Source organism: Microcaecilia unicolor, chromosome 13 (genome assembly GCF_901765095.1).
Source record: "Microcaecilia unicolor chromosome 13, aMicUni1.1, whole genome shotgun sequence".
Lineage (NCBI taxonomy): Eukaryota > Metazoa > Chordata > Amphibia > Gymnophiona > Siphonopidae > Microcaecilia > Microcaecilia unicolor.
The window spans coordinates 50,287,652-50,303,847 of NC_044043.1; the positions used below are offsets into that span (position 1 = coordinate 50,287,652).

The following is a 16,196-nucleotide window of genomic DNA, read 5'->3' on the forward strand; positions in this document are numbered from 1 at the left end:
CAGTTTGTTATGGGGTGGGGAAGAGATAAGTATTTTGCTTTTCATCTTTGAAAAAGGTCTTTCTTTTGTAGGAAAACCTCCAAAGGTGGTTTTATATCTTGGCACCTCTCTTTCAAGAAATGTGGTACTACAAGGCATGCGAAGAGGGAAGTAGGGCAAAGATATTCTAGTGCAGGTCCTGAGTAACCATACACATGTCAACATCTGCAGCATGCAAGAACTCAGGGCCGAGAGGAGGCAGATGTATTAATCCCCTGACAAATGCACTCAAGAAGATGAGTTCAGGGACAAAAAGCAGCTCATTTTTAGCTGAGAGAGATGGGCCAGTGATACATAGGTATAAGAAGTTCCCTTGCTGAACACTGTACCACAATAACATTATCTAATCCCTAATGCAATCAAAGTGTTATAAGTCTAAATGAAGACTTTACACTTCCATGCCTTTTCACTTAATTCAGGTCTTGTCAAATTTTAGCTGTTCAGCATGTCGTAGGGAAGGAAAAATGGAAATGAGTGTGGTGGAAACCAACACTGTGACATAATTTAAACATGTTTGGAAAAGGGTAACGAGAAAGACAGGGATAGAAGACTTAATAAATAGGCATTTAAAGAGAATGAAAAAGGTGCTGGTCCGAGTATGGGTATCTATATGCTCACTGACCCATAATGGTAGAGTATCAAGGAGAGAAGAATGAACTTGAATAAAAGAGCAATATCCTACAGGTGATATACAGTGATGTGAAGTATTTACTCCTTCTTGATTTCAAAAGAAACCAAGTAAAAAAAAAAATGAAAAAAAGATTTTAAAACCACCACTTCATTTAGTGAAGAAACAAAAGAAACACCCACACGAACAAGTAACTACTCCCAAAAACTTTATCTGGTTGCACCACCTTTAACAGCAATAACTGCAACCAAACACTCACTGCTGAACCTTAGCTTACTCTTTGCAGAACTACCTTAATTCAGAGACACTGGGAAGTTTCACACAAACTGCTCGTTTCAGGTTCTGCCACAGCACCTCTACTGGGTTCAAGTCAGAACTTTGCCTAGGCTAAAATTAATTGTTTCTCCTCAGCCAAACAATTTTGCTTTTATATTTTTGGATTGTGTTGCTGCATAACTCAGTTATATTTCAGCTTATGGACAGATGACAAGTCTCCTTAAGAATTTTGGTTCTTTCAATAATGGTAAGTTTTGCAGGTGTGGAGGCAGAAAAGCGTCCCCACAGCACCACCATGTTTGATTGTTGGTGTGATCTTACCGTGGAGAGCTTTAGGCCAGGCATAGTGGGCCCTGTGTTGGCCAAACGGGTTCCACTTTTTGACTTGTCTGTCCTTAAAACATTATCCCAAAAGTCTTGGGAGGATCATCCAAGTACATTTTCGCAAATGTGAGACTAATATGGTTGTTACTCTTGGATAGTAGTAGTCTGTCCCATGAATCCCACTTTTGCCAAGTCTTTCTTAAAGTGGCACCACGAACATTAACCTTAGTCGAGGCTCGAGGCTTGTGGCTGTTTGGATGTTCTTCTGGAAACTTATGACTTCCCGGATGAGTTGGAGTAATAAGTGGGAAGCTTCACCACTGTTCCAAAGTCTTCTCCATTTAGAGAAAAGTTTTCACAGTGGTTTGGTGGAGTCTCAGTGCTTTACACATTACTTTGTAATCCTTTCCAGACTGATATTTCAACAAAATGTCGTTTGATTGTGGCATAGCATTCTTGTAGAAACTTTGAAGTAACTACTAAAGTCTCAGTTAGGTTTAGAGTCCGTCAGGGTGTCTGCAGTCAAGCTGAATCTAATCATCAAATCTGGTCTATTGGTGATTAAGGGGGCAGTTACCCATGTGAAAAAGTGATATCACTCTTCATTAAGGGAAAAAGAATGGGATTCAATATACCTTTCTGCAGTTACACATCAAAGCAGTTTATATATTTTGTACCTGGAGCAATAAAGGGTTAAGGGCCCCATTTACTAAGAAGCATTATAAATATGTTAACATTTTTTAACGCATGTTAACCATGTATGTGCCTACAATATAGGCGCCTACATGGTTAGCGCGCTAAAAACCCTAACACACCTTAGTAAACAGGGCCCTAAGTGACTTGTACAGAGTCACAAGGAGATGCAGTGGGAATCTAACCCAGTTCCCCTACTTCTCAGGTCACTGCACTAACCATTAGGCTACTCTTCCACTCCAAGAAAGTTATCCCAACACCCATAAAAGCTTGTTGTTTACCCAGATTCCCTTTCTCTAATATTAGATTTTGTTTAAAGATCATAAACTATTCAGCGTGACATATATGCAATAAGAGAAAAATCGGAAATGGGGGTAAATCTTTTTTACATCACTTTAGATTGAACAACCAAGCAGACTGAGTGAACTGACTTGACTTAGTGACAAATCATGAAGAACCAAAACAGGTATGTTTACATTTATTCACTATACCACCTTTACAACAAAAAGGTCAAAGTGGTGTTCAAAATGTAACTAAAGCACCAAGAAAAGGAACTTCAAAAGTAAAAAGAAAAAAAAAAGAAGGAGGTCAATTATGAAAGAGCTGGATACATACTTAAAAAATAAAAATTAAAAAATCAAAAAGTCAATGAACTGAGCAATGTGTCAGTACCAGGATCTCACTGCCAGGAGAATCAATTTAGAGACATTAAAGGCAAGTCTGAGAAATATGGGCTTTGTGAAAGGGATAGAACAGACCTAAGTTAGATCAGCAAACTTGGAAAAAGGAAGTGGCAAATAAGTACAAAATGCTACTCCAGGAACCATTCCTTGATCAAAACTGAACATGGGAAAATTAGGTTCTTACCTTGGTAATTTTCTTTCCTTTAGTCATAGCAGATGAAGCCATTACGTATGGGTTATGTCCATCAACCAGCAGGGGAGACAGAGAGCACTCAAACTTTCACAGTGCCCTCTTGGCCAGCTAGCTCCACTGCCTCTTCAGTATTTGAAGCTTCCAAAGCAGTATGGCAAACCGCAATGGGAATCACAAGAGCTTTCCTCACAGCAAACGATGGCCCATCACAAGGGCATGAACTCATAAAGGAGGGAATGCACATCCTCCTGGAGGGAATAAACTCATCCTCCTTATTGTATAAAGTGGAGGGGAACACACGCGCCTCCTGGAGGGAATCACACATCCTCCCAACACACTGGAGGGAATGAACTCATCCTCCTATTTATAGAACTGGAGGGGAACACACGTGCCTCCTGGAGGGAATCACACATCCTCCTAAATTTAAACTGAACATGAATCCTGAAGATTGTTTTCCAACTTTCTCCCAAGGAAGGAACTTCAGGAAATTAGAACAGAACCTGAAAAACAGATTCACAGCATACAGACAATCATACAGAGAGGGCTCATGGCTTCATCTGCTATGACTAAAGGAAAGAAAATTACCAAGGTAAGAACCTAATTTTCCCTTCCTTGTCATCAAGCTGATGAAGCCATTACGTATGGGATGTAACAAAGCAATCCCTAGATAGGGTGGGAACAAGCCACACCACGCGCTAGCACTTGTGCACCAAAACACGCATCCCTCCTGGCAGCCATATCCAGCCTGTAATGTCGGGCAAAGGAGAGCTTAGAAGCCCATGTTGCTGCACTGCATATCTCTTGAAGAGAGAGTGCTCCAGTTTCAGCCCAAGAGGAAGAAATCGCTCTAGTAGAATGCGCCTTAAAGGCTACAGGTGGAACCCTGCCGGCCAGCAGATAAGCTGAAAAGATAGTTTCTTTGAGCCAGTGGGCAATAGTGGCTTTAGACGCTGGAGACCCTCTGCAAGAACCGGATAGCAAAACAAACAGATGATCAGAAGTCCTGAAAGAGTTAGTAACTCGCAGATACTGCAGCAGAGTCCTGCGCACATCCAAAAGGTGCAGCTGCCCAAAAGATTCTGGAAACTCTTCCTCTGAAAAAGAGGGCAAGAAAATGGGCTGGTTTAGGTGAAAGGCTGAAACCACCTTAGGCATAAAGGAAGGCACGGTCCGAACCGTGACTCCGGACTCTGAAAATTGCAGAAATGGGTCTCTACAGGACAGCGCCTGGAGCTCTGACACCCGTCTCGCCGAGGTAATGGCCACCAGAAAAACAGCCTTCAGTGTCAAATCTTTCTCCGATGCTCACCGAAGCAGCTCAAAAGGAGATGCCTGCAGGGTTTTCAAAACTAGCCCCAGGTTCCAAGCTGGACAGGGTGCTTGCACTGGAGGTCGGAGCCGAAGCACCCCTCTAAGAAACCGTGCCACATCTGGGTGAGCAGCCAAAGACACGCCTTCCACCTTACCACGAACGGAGGCCAACGCTGCCACCTGCACCCGCAGGGAATTATAGGCCAAGCCTTTTTGTACACCTTCCTGCAAAAAATCCAGAATCGGCGAGACAGGAGCCCGCATTGGAGCAATGGCTCTGGAAGCACACCAAGACTCAAACAGGCACCAAATCCTGGCATAAGCCACGGAAGTGGACCGCTTGCGGGCTTGCAGGAGAGTGGAAATAACTTTATTGGAATAACCTTTATCCCTCAATTGCGCCCTCTCAATAGTCATGCCGTAAGACCAAAGCGGCCGGCGTCCTCCATGGCTACCGGTCCCTGAGTCAACAGGTTCGGTACCAGAGGTAACGGCAGAGGAGCCTCCAGGAGCATCTGTCGGAGGTCTGCATACCAAGGTCTCCTTGGCCAATCCGGGGCGATGAGGACCACTTCTCCTGGGTGCAGCCGAATCCGCAAGAGCAGGCGCCCTATCAAGGGCCATGGGGGAAACACATAAAGAAGACCTGGAGGCCAGGGTTGAGCCAAGGCATCCAACCCCGCCGAGCAAGGATCTCTCCGTCTGCTGAAGAAGCACGAGACTTTGGTATTGGCACTTGTCGCCATTAGATCCATCACGGGCTTGCCCCATTTGGCACAGATCTGCAGGAATACTTCGTCTGCCAGATTCCATTCTGCTGGATCGATCTGATGCCTGCTCAGATAATCGGCCTGCACATTGCTCTGACCTGCAATATGAGCTGCCGACAGACACTGAAGATGCAGCTCGGCCCAGTGGCAAATCAGTTCGGCCTGCGCGGCTAGTGCTCTGCACCGTGTTCCACCTTGTCGATTTATATAGGCCACCGTTGTCGTGTTGTCCGACATCACTCTGACAGCCAATCCTTCCAGGGTCACTTGAAAGGCCAGAAGCGCCTGAAACACCGCTTTCAACTCTAGGCGGTTGATGGACCACTCAGACTCCTCGGGTGTCCATAGACCCTGGGCATGCTTCCCCTTGCAATGTGCGCCCCAGCCCTTCAGGCTGGCATCTGTTACCACTAGGCACCAAACGGGGAGTGTCAGCGGCATTCCTCGCCGCAGCATGCTGTCCGAGAGCCACCACTCCATGCTGAGTCGGGCCGCAGGGAGCCAAGTAAGTCTGCATTGGTAATCCTGAGAAATAGGAGACCATCTCCGGAGTAGGGAATACTGTAGAGGTCTCAGGTGCGCTCTCGCCCAGGGTACCACTTCCATCGTGGCTGTCATCGATCCCAGCAGCTGGACAATGTCCCAAGCTCGCGGGCGGGGCATCCTCAGGAGCAGACGGACCTGATTCTGAAGCTTGCACCGCCTTAGCTCGGGTAGGAACACATAGCCCGAGACTGTGTCGAACCTGGCCCCCAAATATTCTAGAGATTGAGAAGGGGTCAGGTGACTTTTGGCCATATTGACGACCCAGCCTAGGGATTGCAGTACTGAGACCACTCTGGCTGTAGCTTGTAAGCTCTCTGTTGCAGAGTCTGCTCTGATGAGCCAGTCGTCTAGGTACGGGTGAACCCCGATACCCTCTCGCCTGAGAAAAGCAGCTACTACCACCATTACCTTCGAAAAGGTTCGGGGAGCTGTGGCGAGGCCAAAAGGCAAGGCCCTGAACTGGAAATGCTTTCCCAACACCGCAAACCTCAGAAACTTCTGGTGCGGGGGCCAAATCGGTATGTGCAAGTAAGCTTCTTTCAGGTCTAGAGATGTGAGAAACTCTCCTGGCTGTACCGCCGCAATGACGGAGCGCAGGGATTCCATGTGGAAATGCCGCACTCTCAGGGGCTTGTTCACTTCTTTTAAGTCCAGAATAGGGCGAAAGGACCCACCTTTTCGCGGCACCACAAAGTAGATGGAGTATCGGCCGCAGCCTTGCTCGGCGGGAGGCACCGGGGTCACAGCCCCTAACAGAATCAGACCTTGCAAAGTCTCCTCCACCGCCGCCCGTTTGACGACAGAACCGCATCGGGACTCCACAAACACGTCTCTTACTGGGGCGTTGAATTCTATTCTGTATCCATCTCTGATCAGGTCCAGAACCCACTGATCTGAGGAAATCTTGGCCCACTCCTCGGCAAAGAGGGAAAGCCGTCCTCCGATGACAGGCATCGAGGAGAGGGCCGGCGCACCATCATTGAGAGGGTCGCCCCTGAACTCCTGGTCTTGAGCCACCGGCTGCGGAACGCTTGTCCGAGCGAAAGGAGTTCCTCTGCTGACCACGGGCACGTGAAGTGAACCCAGCAGAACGCCCCGGGCGGTACCTTCTAGCTTCACGGAAGCGAGGTCTGTACGAGGAGTGGACCGCCTGGCCCTTAGAGGAAGGCCTCTGCCTATCTTCGGGCAAGCGCTGGGGTTTAGGATCACCCAGGCCTTTCACAATTATCTCCAACTCCTCACCAAATAGGAGAAGTCCTTGAAAAGGCAACTTCACCAACCTTTGCTTAGAGGCCATGTCCGCTGCCCAGTGTCGTAGCCACAGACGACGGCGAGCCGCCACTGCTACTGCCATTTGTTTAGCCGAAGCTCTGACAAGGTCATAAAGGGCATCAGCCAGAAAGGACAAGGCCACCTCCATCCGCGGAGCCACATCCAAGAAGGGCTCCGCTCCATCTCCGGGCTGAGCCACTGCCTGTTACAGCCAAGCTAGGCAGGCTCTAACAGCATAACAGCTGCATGCAGACGCCCGAACAGTGAGACCTGCAATTTCAAAGGACCGTTTCAATGCTGTTTCCAGCCTACGGTCTTGAACATCCTTCAGGGCAACACCTCCTTCAACAGGGAGGGTAGTTCTCTGTCACCACAGTGACTAGGGCATCCACTGAAGGCATTTGAAAACGAGCCAAATGCCCCTCACGCAGAGGGTATAACTGCCCCATAGCCCTGGAAACTCTCAAAGGTCCCTCGGGGTCAGCCCACTGAGCTGAAACAAGCTCTAGGATGGAGTCATGCAAAGGGAAGGCCCGAGCAGCTTTCTTGGTACTAGCCATCCTGGGATTACCCGAGGAGGCCATGCCACTGTCAGGATCTTCAATCGAGAGGGCCTGCAGGGTATCTGAAATAAGCGCTGGCAGCTCATCACAGTGGAAAATCCTCACCGCGGAGGGATCATCCAGATCCTGTGGTAAATCCGCACCTTACTCTGGTTCCTCAGATGCAAGAACGTCTGTCAGAGTTCTCCGAATCCTCGCACCCCGACCACGGGGGGGGAAAAAGGTGCACCACAATCTGAAGGGGAATTAACCCTTCTGCGCTTATCTTTAGGCCAAGCATCCGGGAAAAAAGCCTCACTGGGCAGTCCCAGGCCAGAATCCATCGGGGGGGGCAATCAGAGGAGCCTCAGGCGACCCTTGAGGAAGGGCTCTTTTCATCATGTATGCTTTAAGCAGCAAAAGCACAAAATCCGGGGAGAAAATCTCACCCTGGGCACCCAAATCCTGTCCGGTGCTAGCCACTCCTGAAATAACCTCATCTCGAGGTGCCCCACCCGGCTCAGGTCTCTCCGTGTCCACGGAGGCCGCGCCATGCGGTGTAAGCAAAATGGCGCCCGCTGCCAGCTCAGAGCGGGAAGAAACATCGCTCGCCATGCTCGGGCCGGCTCCTACGCCAGTACAGCACGATTTACAGAGCCCTGCTGCTGATTTGCGCTTGCCACAAGTGGAACAGCGCTTTACATTGTCCGCAGCCATCGCCGAAAAACGGCGGTAAAATCCAAAATGGCGGTTTCGCGCCAAAATCGCCCCGATCGCAGGCCCACCCCGGAGGAGTTGGAAAACACTCTTACCTCAAAGGATCTAGTGTACAACTACGATCCTGCTGAAAATCAGGTCAAAAACCTCTGTTTTTTTTTTTTTTTTTAAAGCTGTGAGGAAAGCAGAGGTATTGAAGACTCCAGAGGCTCAGATGAGTGGGAAAGGCAGGGAAAGGGCGAACCTATATGCCTGCATCCACTGTTGGTGGGAAAGGACAGGGAAAGCAAGGCAATATGTCCACATCCACAGAGGTATGGGTAAGGCAGGGAAAGGGCTAACCTATGTGCCTTTAAAGTGAAGCTGCTATAGCCTCCAACACCCCGGTTAACAACTGGCAAGCCAGGAACCACCTCCCGGCAGATTTTTCTGGAGCTCGAACAAGCTGCAGCCACCCTGCTAGGGGAGATAGAGAATACTGGAGAGGCAGTGGAGCTAGCTGGCCAAAAGGGCACTGTGAAAGTTTGAGTGCTCTCTATCTCCCCTGCTGGTTGATGGACATAACCCATACGTAATGGCTTCATCTGCTTGATGACAAGGAAACGACAGTTTAAATTCACTTTTCCTTTGTTCATATTCTGTTTGATATTTGCTTTAAAAAATTAAATTTCAAACCGCTCCTTAACCATAGGATGATAGACTACTTGCAGGTCATAACAGCAGATGACAGGATGGTTTATTTTATTGCATTTGTAGCCCACATTTTCCCACCAATTTGCAGGCTCAACGTGGCTTACAGAGTATGGTTATGACAATCATTCCAAGCATACAAAAAGCTAGCAAAAAAAAAAAAAAAGCATGCAACATCCGTAGATTCCACAAGAAAGAGCTGTAAACTGATGGCTGTAAAGTTCTGATGGGGGGGGGGGGGAGGGGGAGAAACAACACCAAAAAAACAACAAAAAACCATAAAGGTGGCATGTTTCATCCATTGGAAACATCTGATGCATAAACATTGCTTACTGGAAAAGCACTGGGATCAAGACGGTTATGGAGAATTAAGAGGTTATCATACTTGGGACAGTCCTATTCCACTTGCTAAAGCTGGATTCAAGAAGACTGGATAGAGGTGAAGAACTACACTGGTAGAGGTTTCTGTGTGGCGAGAGAAGATCAAGTACCAAGAAATGAAATCAGTGACCAAGAAAACATTTCCCATTGTTTTGGGTGCCATGGACTTTATTAAAATAATTTGATAGGTTGCCTACATATATGTTGCATCCTGTCCGAGGGTCATAAGCGAGCACTATAGTGAGTAGTAACAGTAAATCCGAGACTTAATATATTCCACATTTCCTGGCTTAAGAATAGGGTTTGTTACTGTTAATCTATGTGAAAATATTGTCTATTCGGGGACACTGCCACTGGTAACAGAACCCACCAGAGAAGAGAAATACTGGATGTTGTGCTTATGGGAAAGTGTTTGATGTTATGGGTGATCAACTGGCAGAGTGACCAGGGAAGGACAGATATGCTGGACATGGCCTTGGAAGTGAGGTGGGACCTTGAGCCATACTAAGGGTGGGGGGGGGGGAGGAATACACAGCTGAAGATTCATCTAGCATGCCAGGTACCCTTGGAATGACCCCCTCTATATGTACATACACACATTAGTAAGCTTAAAAAATTAGCCAATTCTTGCAAATCTATATAAATAAATAGAGACAGGAGCATTTAAAACCAGATCCTTCAAACCTCAAAATTCTGTAGGTCATATTCTCAGAGTTTGCAAAATTACAAGTCTGTATTTCAAAAGCTTTGTATAACCATTCAACATGAATGCTTTGTTAGAGATACCACAATATCAATTCCTTTTCAAGTTCAGGTTTGCCTTGTATCAAAATTGATGGCATGAACACAGTTTAAAAAGGTATTTTACACAAATGGCATATCTTCACCCTCAGCCTCTTGTCAACTTGCTTTTTTTTTTGGCAACTATTTTACACTCATCTTTATCAAAATGCCAAAATAGCCCTATGATAACAAACAAACCATAGCATGGCACAAAATCGCCATAATTCAAGTTAACTAATCCATCATCAACCCTTTTGAGTCATCTACAGCTTTAAATCCAAGTGATCCATTATTACCTCCATATTTTTCTTTATACTGTCAAAGTATTCCCCCAGTTTTCATTTCCATAATTGACTACTCTTCAGCATTATGTGCGTTAGGATGAGGGGGAATACGAGCTCTCATTAGGCTCAAGAACCAGTGTACTCACACACCTTGGAAATCAGCTCATCGTGGTTGGCGAGGTGAGCTCTGCAGTGGATGCAGCTGTACGTTCTGTGACAGGAGGGCAGATAAGCCTGGAAAGTCTTGGACCTTGTCATTTTCACCATTGGAGACACTGAACGCTGTGTGAAGTCAGGGGTGGCCCAGGAGGCGCTCCCACAGGAAGGGTCGCACGGGAAACAGCGGAAAACACAGGTAAAGGCCGTGGTTCTGCAGGTGATGTGTGTGGGACCAGGCTCCACACGCTGCTGGACACAGATGTTCTAAGGCAAAGCTTCTCTCTTCTGCTATAGGCACTTTTACCAACCTGTGTTTAAATGTGAAAAAAAGAAAATATTTAAAAGGAGGCAAACAAGAATTTCAGATTTAATTCTTACAAGTCTGACCACCATCCAAAAACACACTGGACTAGTGGTTCCCAACCTGTGGACTGGGACATTAAATGATGTTACATACAGGGTTGTTCTCCTAGAAGCCAGCTCTGTGGGTGCCAGTTGGTGCTGAGCATCTCTAATATTGAGCAGGCTCCTTCATTACATCCTTTACACTGGCATCTCCAATCATTTTTAAACATTGGCACCTATGACCTCCACTATGACCTATGCCCAGTAGTGGTAGTTAGCATGGGGCCCGTGATTGATTGATTTTTATTTATTTCATACTTACTATACTGCTTCGCTTTAACTGGCAAGCAGGGTAAAGCCCCCTTTTTTTAGGTCTGGAAAGCAAGAGTATTGGGTCCGAGTACACACTAAAGGCACGGGGACCTGTTGACTGCTACTGCCTTCACGCTTTGGCTAGATATTTTGGGGGGGAGGCGGGCACCAGTCTGCTATTTTGTTTTTGGCATCATCTGTGGATCACCTGGTTCATTTAAGGTTTCTTGTATTTGAATAATCACCTTCACTCATGAAACAGAAAAGTATTAAAAAATAAATAAAACTCCATCTCAAGGGCCACTAGACGATGAACAAAGATTTACACCAATAACCAAGAAACAGGTACAGGTGCAAGAAGCAAAGGTATGACATCCAGGCAGCTTATACAATTTACACTCAGACCTCTAAGGAATAAGTCCTGTTACATGCAAGTTACCATCAAAGTAGACATGAAAGGACAACCTTCACAAGAGGGGAGAGCCACAACACACTAAGCTATGCCTGACAACAGCTAAATATAACAGTTTACGCTAGCCAAATGTGTCAGGAAAACAAAAAAAAACCAACATGTTTTAGAGCAATTTTAAATTCCAGGTAACTGGGACCTCCTCTGATCCCTGAGGATAGCCTGTTCCAAAGCAAGTAGAGACACTGAATTGAATCTCAAACAACCATAATTAAAAGGCTTAGGTAGATCCAATGGGGTGCTAGATGATGTATCCTGTCCTACACAAGTTTACCATACCAGTAAGATCTTAAAAATTGATTTCTGAATGCAAAAGGCAACAAAGAATAACATGTTTATTTAGCCACCCTGAAGAACATTTTTCAATATGATTGAGAGACTCCAGGTGAGGGGTGGGGATGGCCCTGGGAATAAACTCATCCAGACAAGCTAGATAAATGTGAAAATAAATGTTTTATTCACCTGGGCCCTGTTACCTCACAGACCAGGATCCTCAGATGAAACAGTTTCTCTGGGTTAGTAACAGTCCTTGAGTAGGCCTCTGGCTAGCAGGGCCAAGTAGTCTGCGGCTGGTGGGGCTGCCTCACCTCAAACACAGCCTGTAAATTCTCCGGTCTTCCGAGACTCAGGTCTGGCCCCAGCCAGACCTCGGAAAGGCTTGCAAGTCTTAAGAAGCAAAAGTTGGCTTACCTCAGCCAGGTTACAGCAGTTAAACATATTCTGTAAAGGCATAGACTTAGGCTTCAGTTCTTCCTGCCCTGGGCCTCCTTAACCTCACCCTGGCCCTGTCTTTTAAACTCCCAGGTATTGATTCTGATGTACAACCCACGTCAGGCTCTTAGAATACCCTAGAATAGTTCTAACCTGTAACTTGTTAAACAGAATGCAGAGCATCTGTACTGACAGGTACTTCCATCTAATTCACACACACAAAAAAAAACTTCTACTAAAAAGTTATATGCTTCTTAGGCATATGGTACTATATAGCTATACACAGTTACTGAGAATTGTACCATTCAGATTAGGAGCTCTTGAGGAACATGGCAGCAAATTTGGGTCACCTATTTCCTGAAGTGTTTTGCCTTAAAAGGATAGGATTATCTTCCCAGAGGGGCAATGACCTACTGAGTTAATGAACTGAAGCGAAGTGCCTTAGCACTGAGGCCTCATTACTACAAACTCCCTCCAATTTCTTACAGGTCAGGAGGAAGGAGAGTTTATGATCTATCCCACTAGGTTAGCAGGCCACCACATTTAATTCATAGATACTGCCTACAAGCTCAAAAGCCATCAAAGTAGATCAGGTACAGTAGGTATTTTTCCATCTCTAGAAGGCTCACAATCTAGTCTGTACCTGAGGCAACAGAGGGTTAAGTGACTTGCTCAAGATCACAAGGAGCAGCAGTGAGATTTGAACCAGGCTAAAAGCTTTAACCATTAGGTTACTCTTCCACATCATCTCTTCTCATGGCTCTCAGATTTTAACAGGACACATTTTAGAAAAAAAAACAAAACAAAATGTGGATATAAGCTTTTATCTTAGCCACTTCGCAGATACTCTTCCCTCCTATCTGGCATGCTGGAGAAATTCTGTAAACAGTTAAGGTAGACCTGCAGTTAGTAGCATGGATCGTTACTTATGACCAGGAGTGGCCACTGTTCAAAAGTGGTATTGAGCTTGCTGGACCTTTGGTCTAAATATGTCTTTCTTATGTTCTATTAATTTCTGGGTAGGGAGTGGAGGAGCAGCAGACTGATTCTGGGGAACTGGGTCCAATTCCCACTGTAGCTCCTTGTGACTCTGGGCAAGTCACCTAGCCCTCCATTACCCCAGGTACAAAATAAGTACCTGTATATAATATGTATACCACTTTGATCGTAACCAAAGAAAGGCAGTATATCAAGTCCCATCCCATTCCCCTATTGCCATTATGCTTTTCTCTGGTTCTGCACCCCAGCCCACCCTACTTCTGTTAATGAAGGAATTCCTCAGGAGCTTGTCCAAACTTTTAACCCCAACTACACTAACAGCTTTTACCATATTCTGTGGCAATGAATTCCAGAGAGCTTAACTATGCATTGAGCTGGAGGGGGGGGGGGGGTCTTTCTTAAACTACTTAGTAACTTCATAGCATGTCCCCTAATATAATCTCAGTACTTTTAGACCATTTACTTCCAGTGAGGTTCAATGCAATTTACACTTATTTTAAAATTGTATCAATACATCAAAATTCAAACAAGACTAATACTATAATCATCATTAATAACCACTATCCTACAGATATTTCTGAAACAAGTTTTCAAACTCTTGAAATGTATTTTATAGCAGTAAGGAGGTTGTTCCAAATATGTACAGATCGATACAAAAAGTTTCTGAAAAGTTCATTTTTATACCCAACCTCTTTAAAATGAGGGGGGGGGAGGGAGAACTGGAGGACCGACCACTGGGAGCCTTACCATCAGGCGCAGTGCTAGATGGCAGTTCCATTGTGCCTTGCTGAGGGGTCCTTGTGTACTGGCTTATTAGTGCGTTCTAGCTGCGGCATGCTCAGAGCTGGAGGACCGCCTGCGCCTGCTGGGAGCCTTACCATCAGGCGCTGTGCTAGATGGCAGTTCCATTCTGCCTTGCTGAGAGGTCCTTGTGTGCTAGCTTCTTAGTGAATTCTACCTGCAGAGTCACGCGGAACAAAGAGCATCTCTTTCTGCTCCCCTCCATGGGGAAGCGTAAAGGGAGCAAGTGCAAGCCTCAGGTATTAGCTGTTACGGGGGGGGGGGGGGGGGGAGGGAAGGAGGGGCCTATGAATCAACCTCTCTGAGCAGCTAATCCAGTTTTAACATATCAAGCTGTGAATTTTCTTGGTTCCCCGGAAACTTCTTGTTCAACTGGGGGGGTCTAACTCCACCCCGCACCCTGCCTTTGGTTGAGAACTAAACAGTGTCCCAAGGACTGTGGATACCATGTGTGCTAGCTCAACTTCTTTGCAAGTCCAATCTCCCATTTGCCTTTTACCCGAGTTAGGATCGTCAGCCCAAGTAAAGAGGTACCTGTTTGTTTCCTACAAACCTAAACCTAAGGTTATCAATTTCTGATATACCTCCTTCTATTGAAACGCAAATCAAGGCGGTTTACATATATATCTATTCAGGTACTTGCACTAGCCCAGATGGGCTCACAATCTAAGTATATTGTACCTGGGGTAATGGAGGGCTAAGTGTCTTGCCCAGGGTCACACGGTTCCCCAGGATCTTAACCCAACGCCGACTGTTAGGCAGCAGTGGGAATCAAACCTGGTTTCCCAGGTCCGCATCCCACTGCACTAACCATTAGGTCACTCCTCCACTCCTTGTTGACTTTCCTACTGTGAACTCTGCTCAACATGAGGTTTCTATGACATATTTGTTGTTTGCTATTACTAAGATGAGCAAAGCTCTAAGATAATTTGTCAGTTTTTATTAAGTTTACAGAAGAAGCAGTTGTAAAGTTTAATGCTCAAGAAACTATACTAAAAAAAACAAAAAAAAACTTATGAACAGCATTTGGATAAGAGATTAAAGTAAATTCTACATGAGTGCTATTACAAAAGACTGACTTAATATGTATTTTCAAATAGAGTCTTTAGAAAATATAGCTAGGGCCTGTAAGCTCAGGTTTTTGAAGTTTCCTGTTACGTTCTTCCAGGCACCTCTGGATATTCAAAAAATGTATTTTAAAAATGTTCAGCTGACAATTGATTACTCAATTAATCAGCTATATGATCTTCCTAGAAGCCCTTGATAAGTTACACTCGCCCAAGTTTAGATTTGTCTAAATTTCTTGAGTCATCCCAAGAACCTATTACTAAACATGCAACATGTTGGTATCTTTTCATAAGGAGGAATTATGTTCTCTGTTAAAACTTTATTTTCCTAAAAAGAATGTCTCCTTCTTTGGGCAACATATATTTCCAGACATTGCTAGGTCTACCCAATTGAGGCAGAAAAGATTTCTTCAGTTAAAAGTTGTTTTAGCCTTAGCTGCCTCATTTTTTCTTAAATTTCCTTGTAAATGTATAGTAACGCTTGTGAATAATTCTTATATTTTTCTTGATTCTACTTATTTGGAAACTTTTTTATGGAAAAGAGAAAGCTAGTTCTTTTTAAATGGTTTCCTTTCTAAGATTTCTTTCTCAAAGTTACAGATATCAGTCTGTTGGAATTTTTCTTATATATCTTTTCCTTTATAGATAGAGAAGTGACTGCTTTCTTCAGTTCTCCATAATGTGGCCTTGTATGTATTATTTAGTGTATAATCCTGTAATGTTTCTATTGTAACATTTCAGATATATCATTAAAAAAAAAAAAAAAAAGAGGGCGAAGAGTAACATTCAGTGATAAAATATAGTGGTTGGTAGAATAATAATTAACTAGGCCAAATGATCTGGAACCTAATCCTATAAAATATTTAAAAATGTTCCTATACAAGTACAGACTGGAAGATTATGGCATTTTCAGTAGTAGCATAGAGTGACCAAATTTGTGCTGTTTAAAAATGAAGTGGGCTACTGTGTTCTGTAGTAATTGAAATCTCCCCTTGTAATTTTACTGAAATTCCAAGGTATAATGAATTGCCGTACTCTAAGATCATATTAAACGCTGTACCAGTAGTGCAAAATGTTCTTCTGAAAAAGTAAGGTTGAACAGTTCACCACTATCTTTTCTGATATGAACCACAATGAAAGGCTGTTAAATATTAGGGGGGGGGGGGAGAAGAGGGAGAAAGAGGGAAGGAGGTTCAAAGGC

At 44.9% G+C, this 16,196-nt stretch overlaps 1 protein-coding gene across 1 annotated transcript in view; it reads right to left on the reverse strand.

Annotated features, from left to right (window-relative positions):
* The window catches only part of YPEL2 (yippee like 2), a 65,981-nt gene that overhangs the window by 37,714 nt on the left and 12,071 nt on the right, over nt 1-16,196 (reverse strand). The window contains exons 2-3 of the mRNA XM_030222129.1: nt 12,282-12,333; nt 10,283-10,537 (exon numbers count right to left, since the gene is read on the reverse strand). Coding sequence (XP_030077989.1) covers nt 10,283-10,537; nt 12,282-12,333 — 307 coding nt within the window. The remainder of the gene's footprint in view (nt 1-10,282; nt 10,538-12,281; nt 12,334-16,196) is intronic.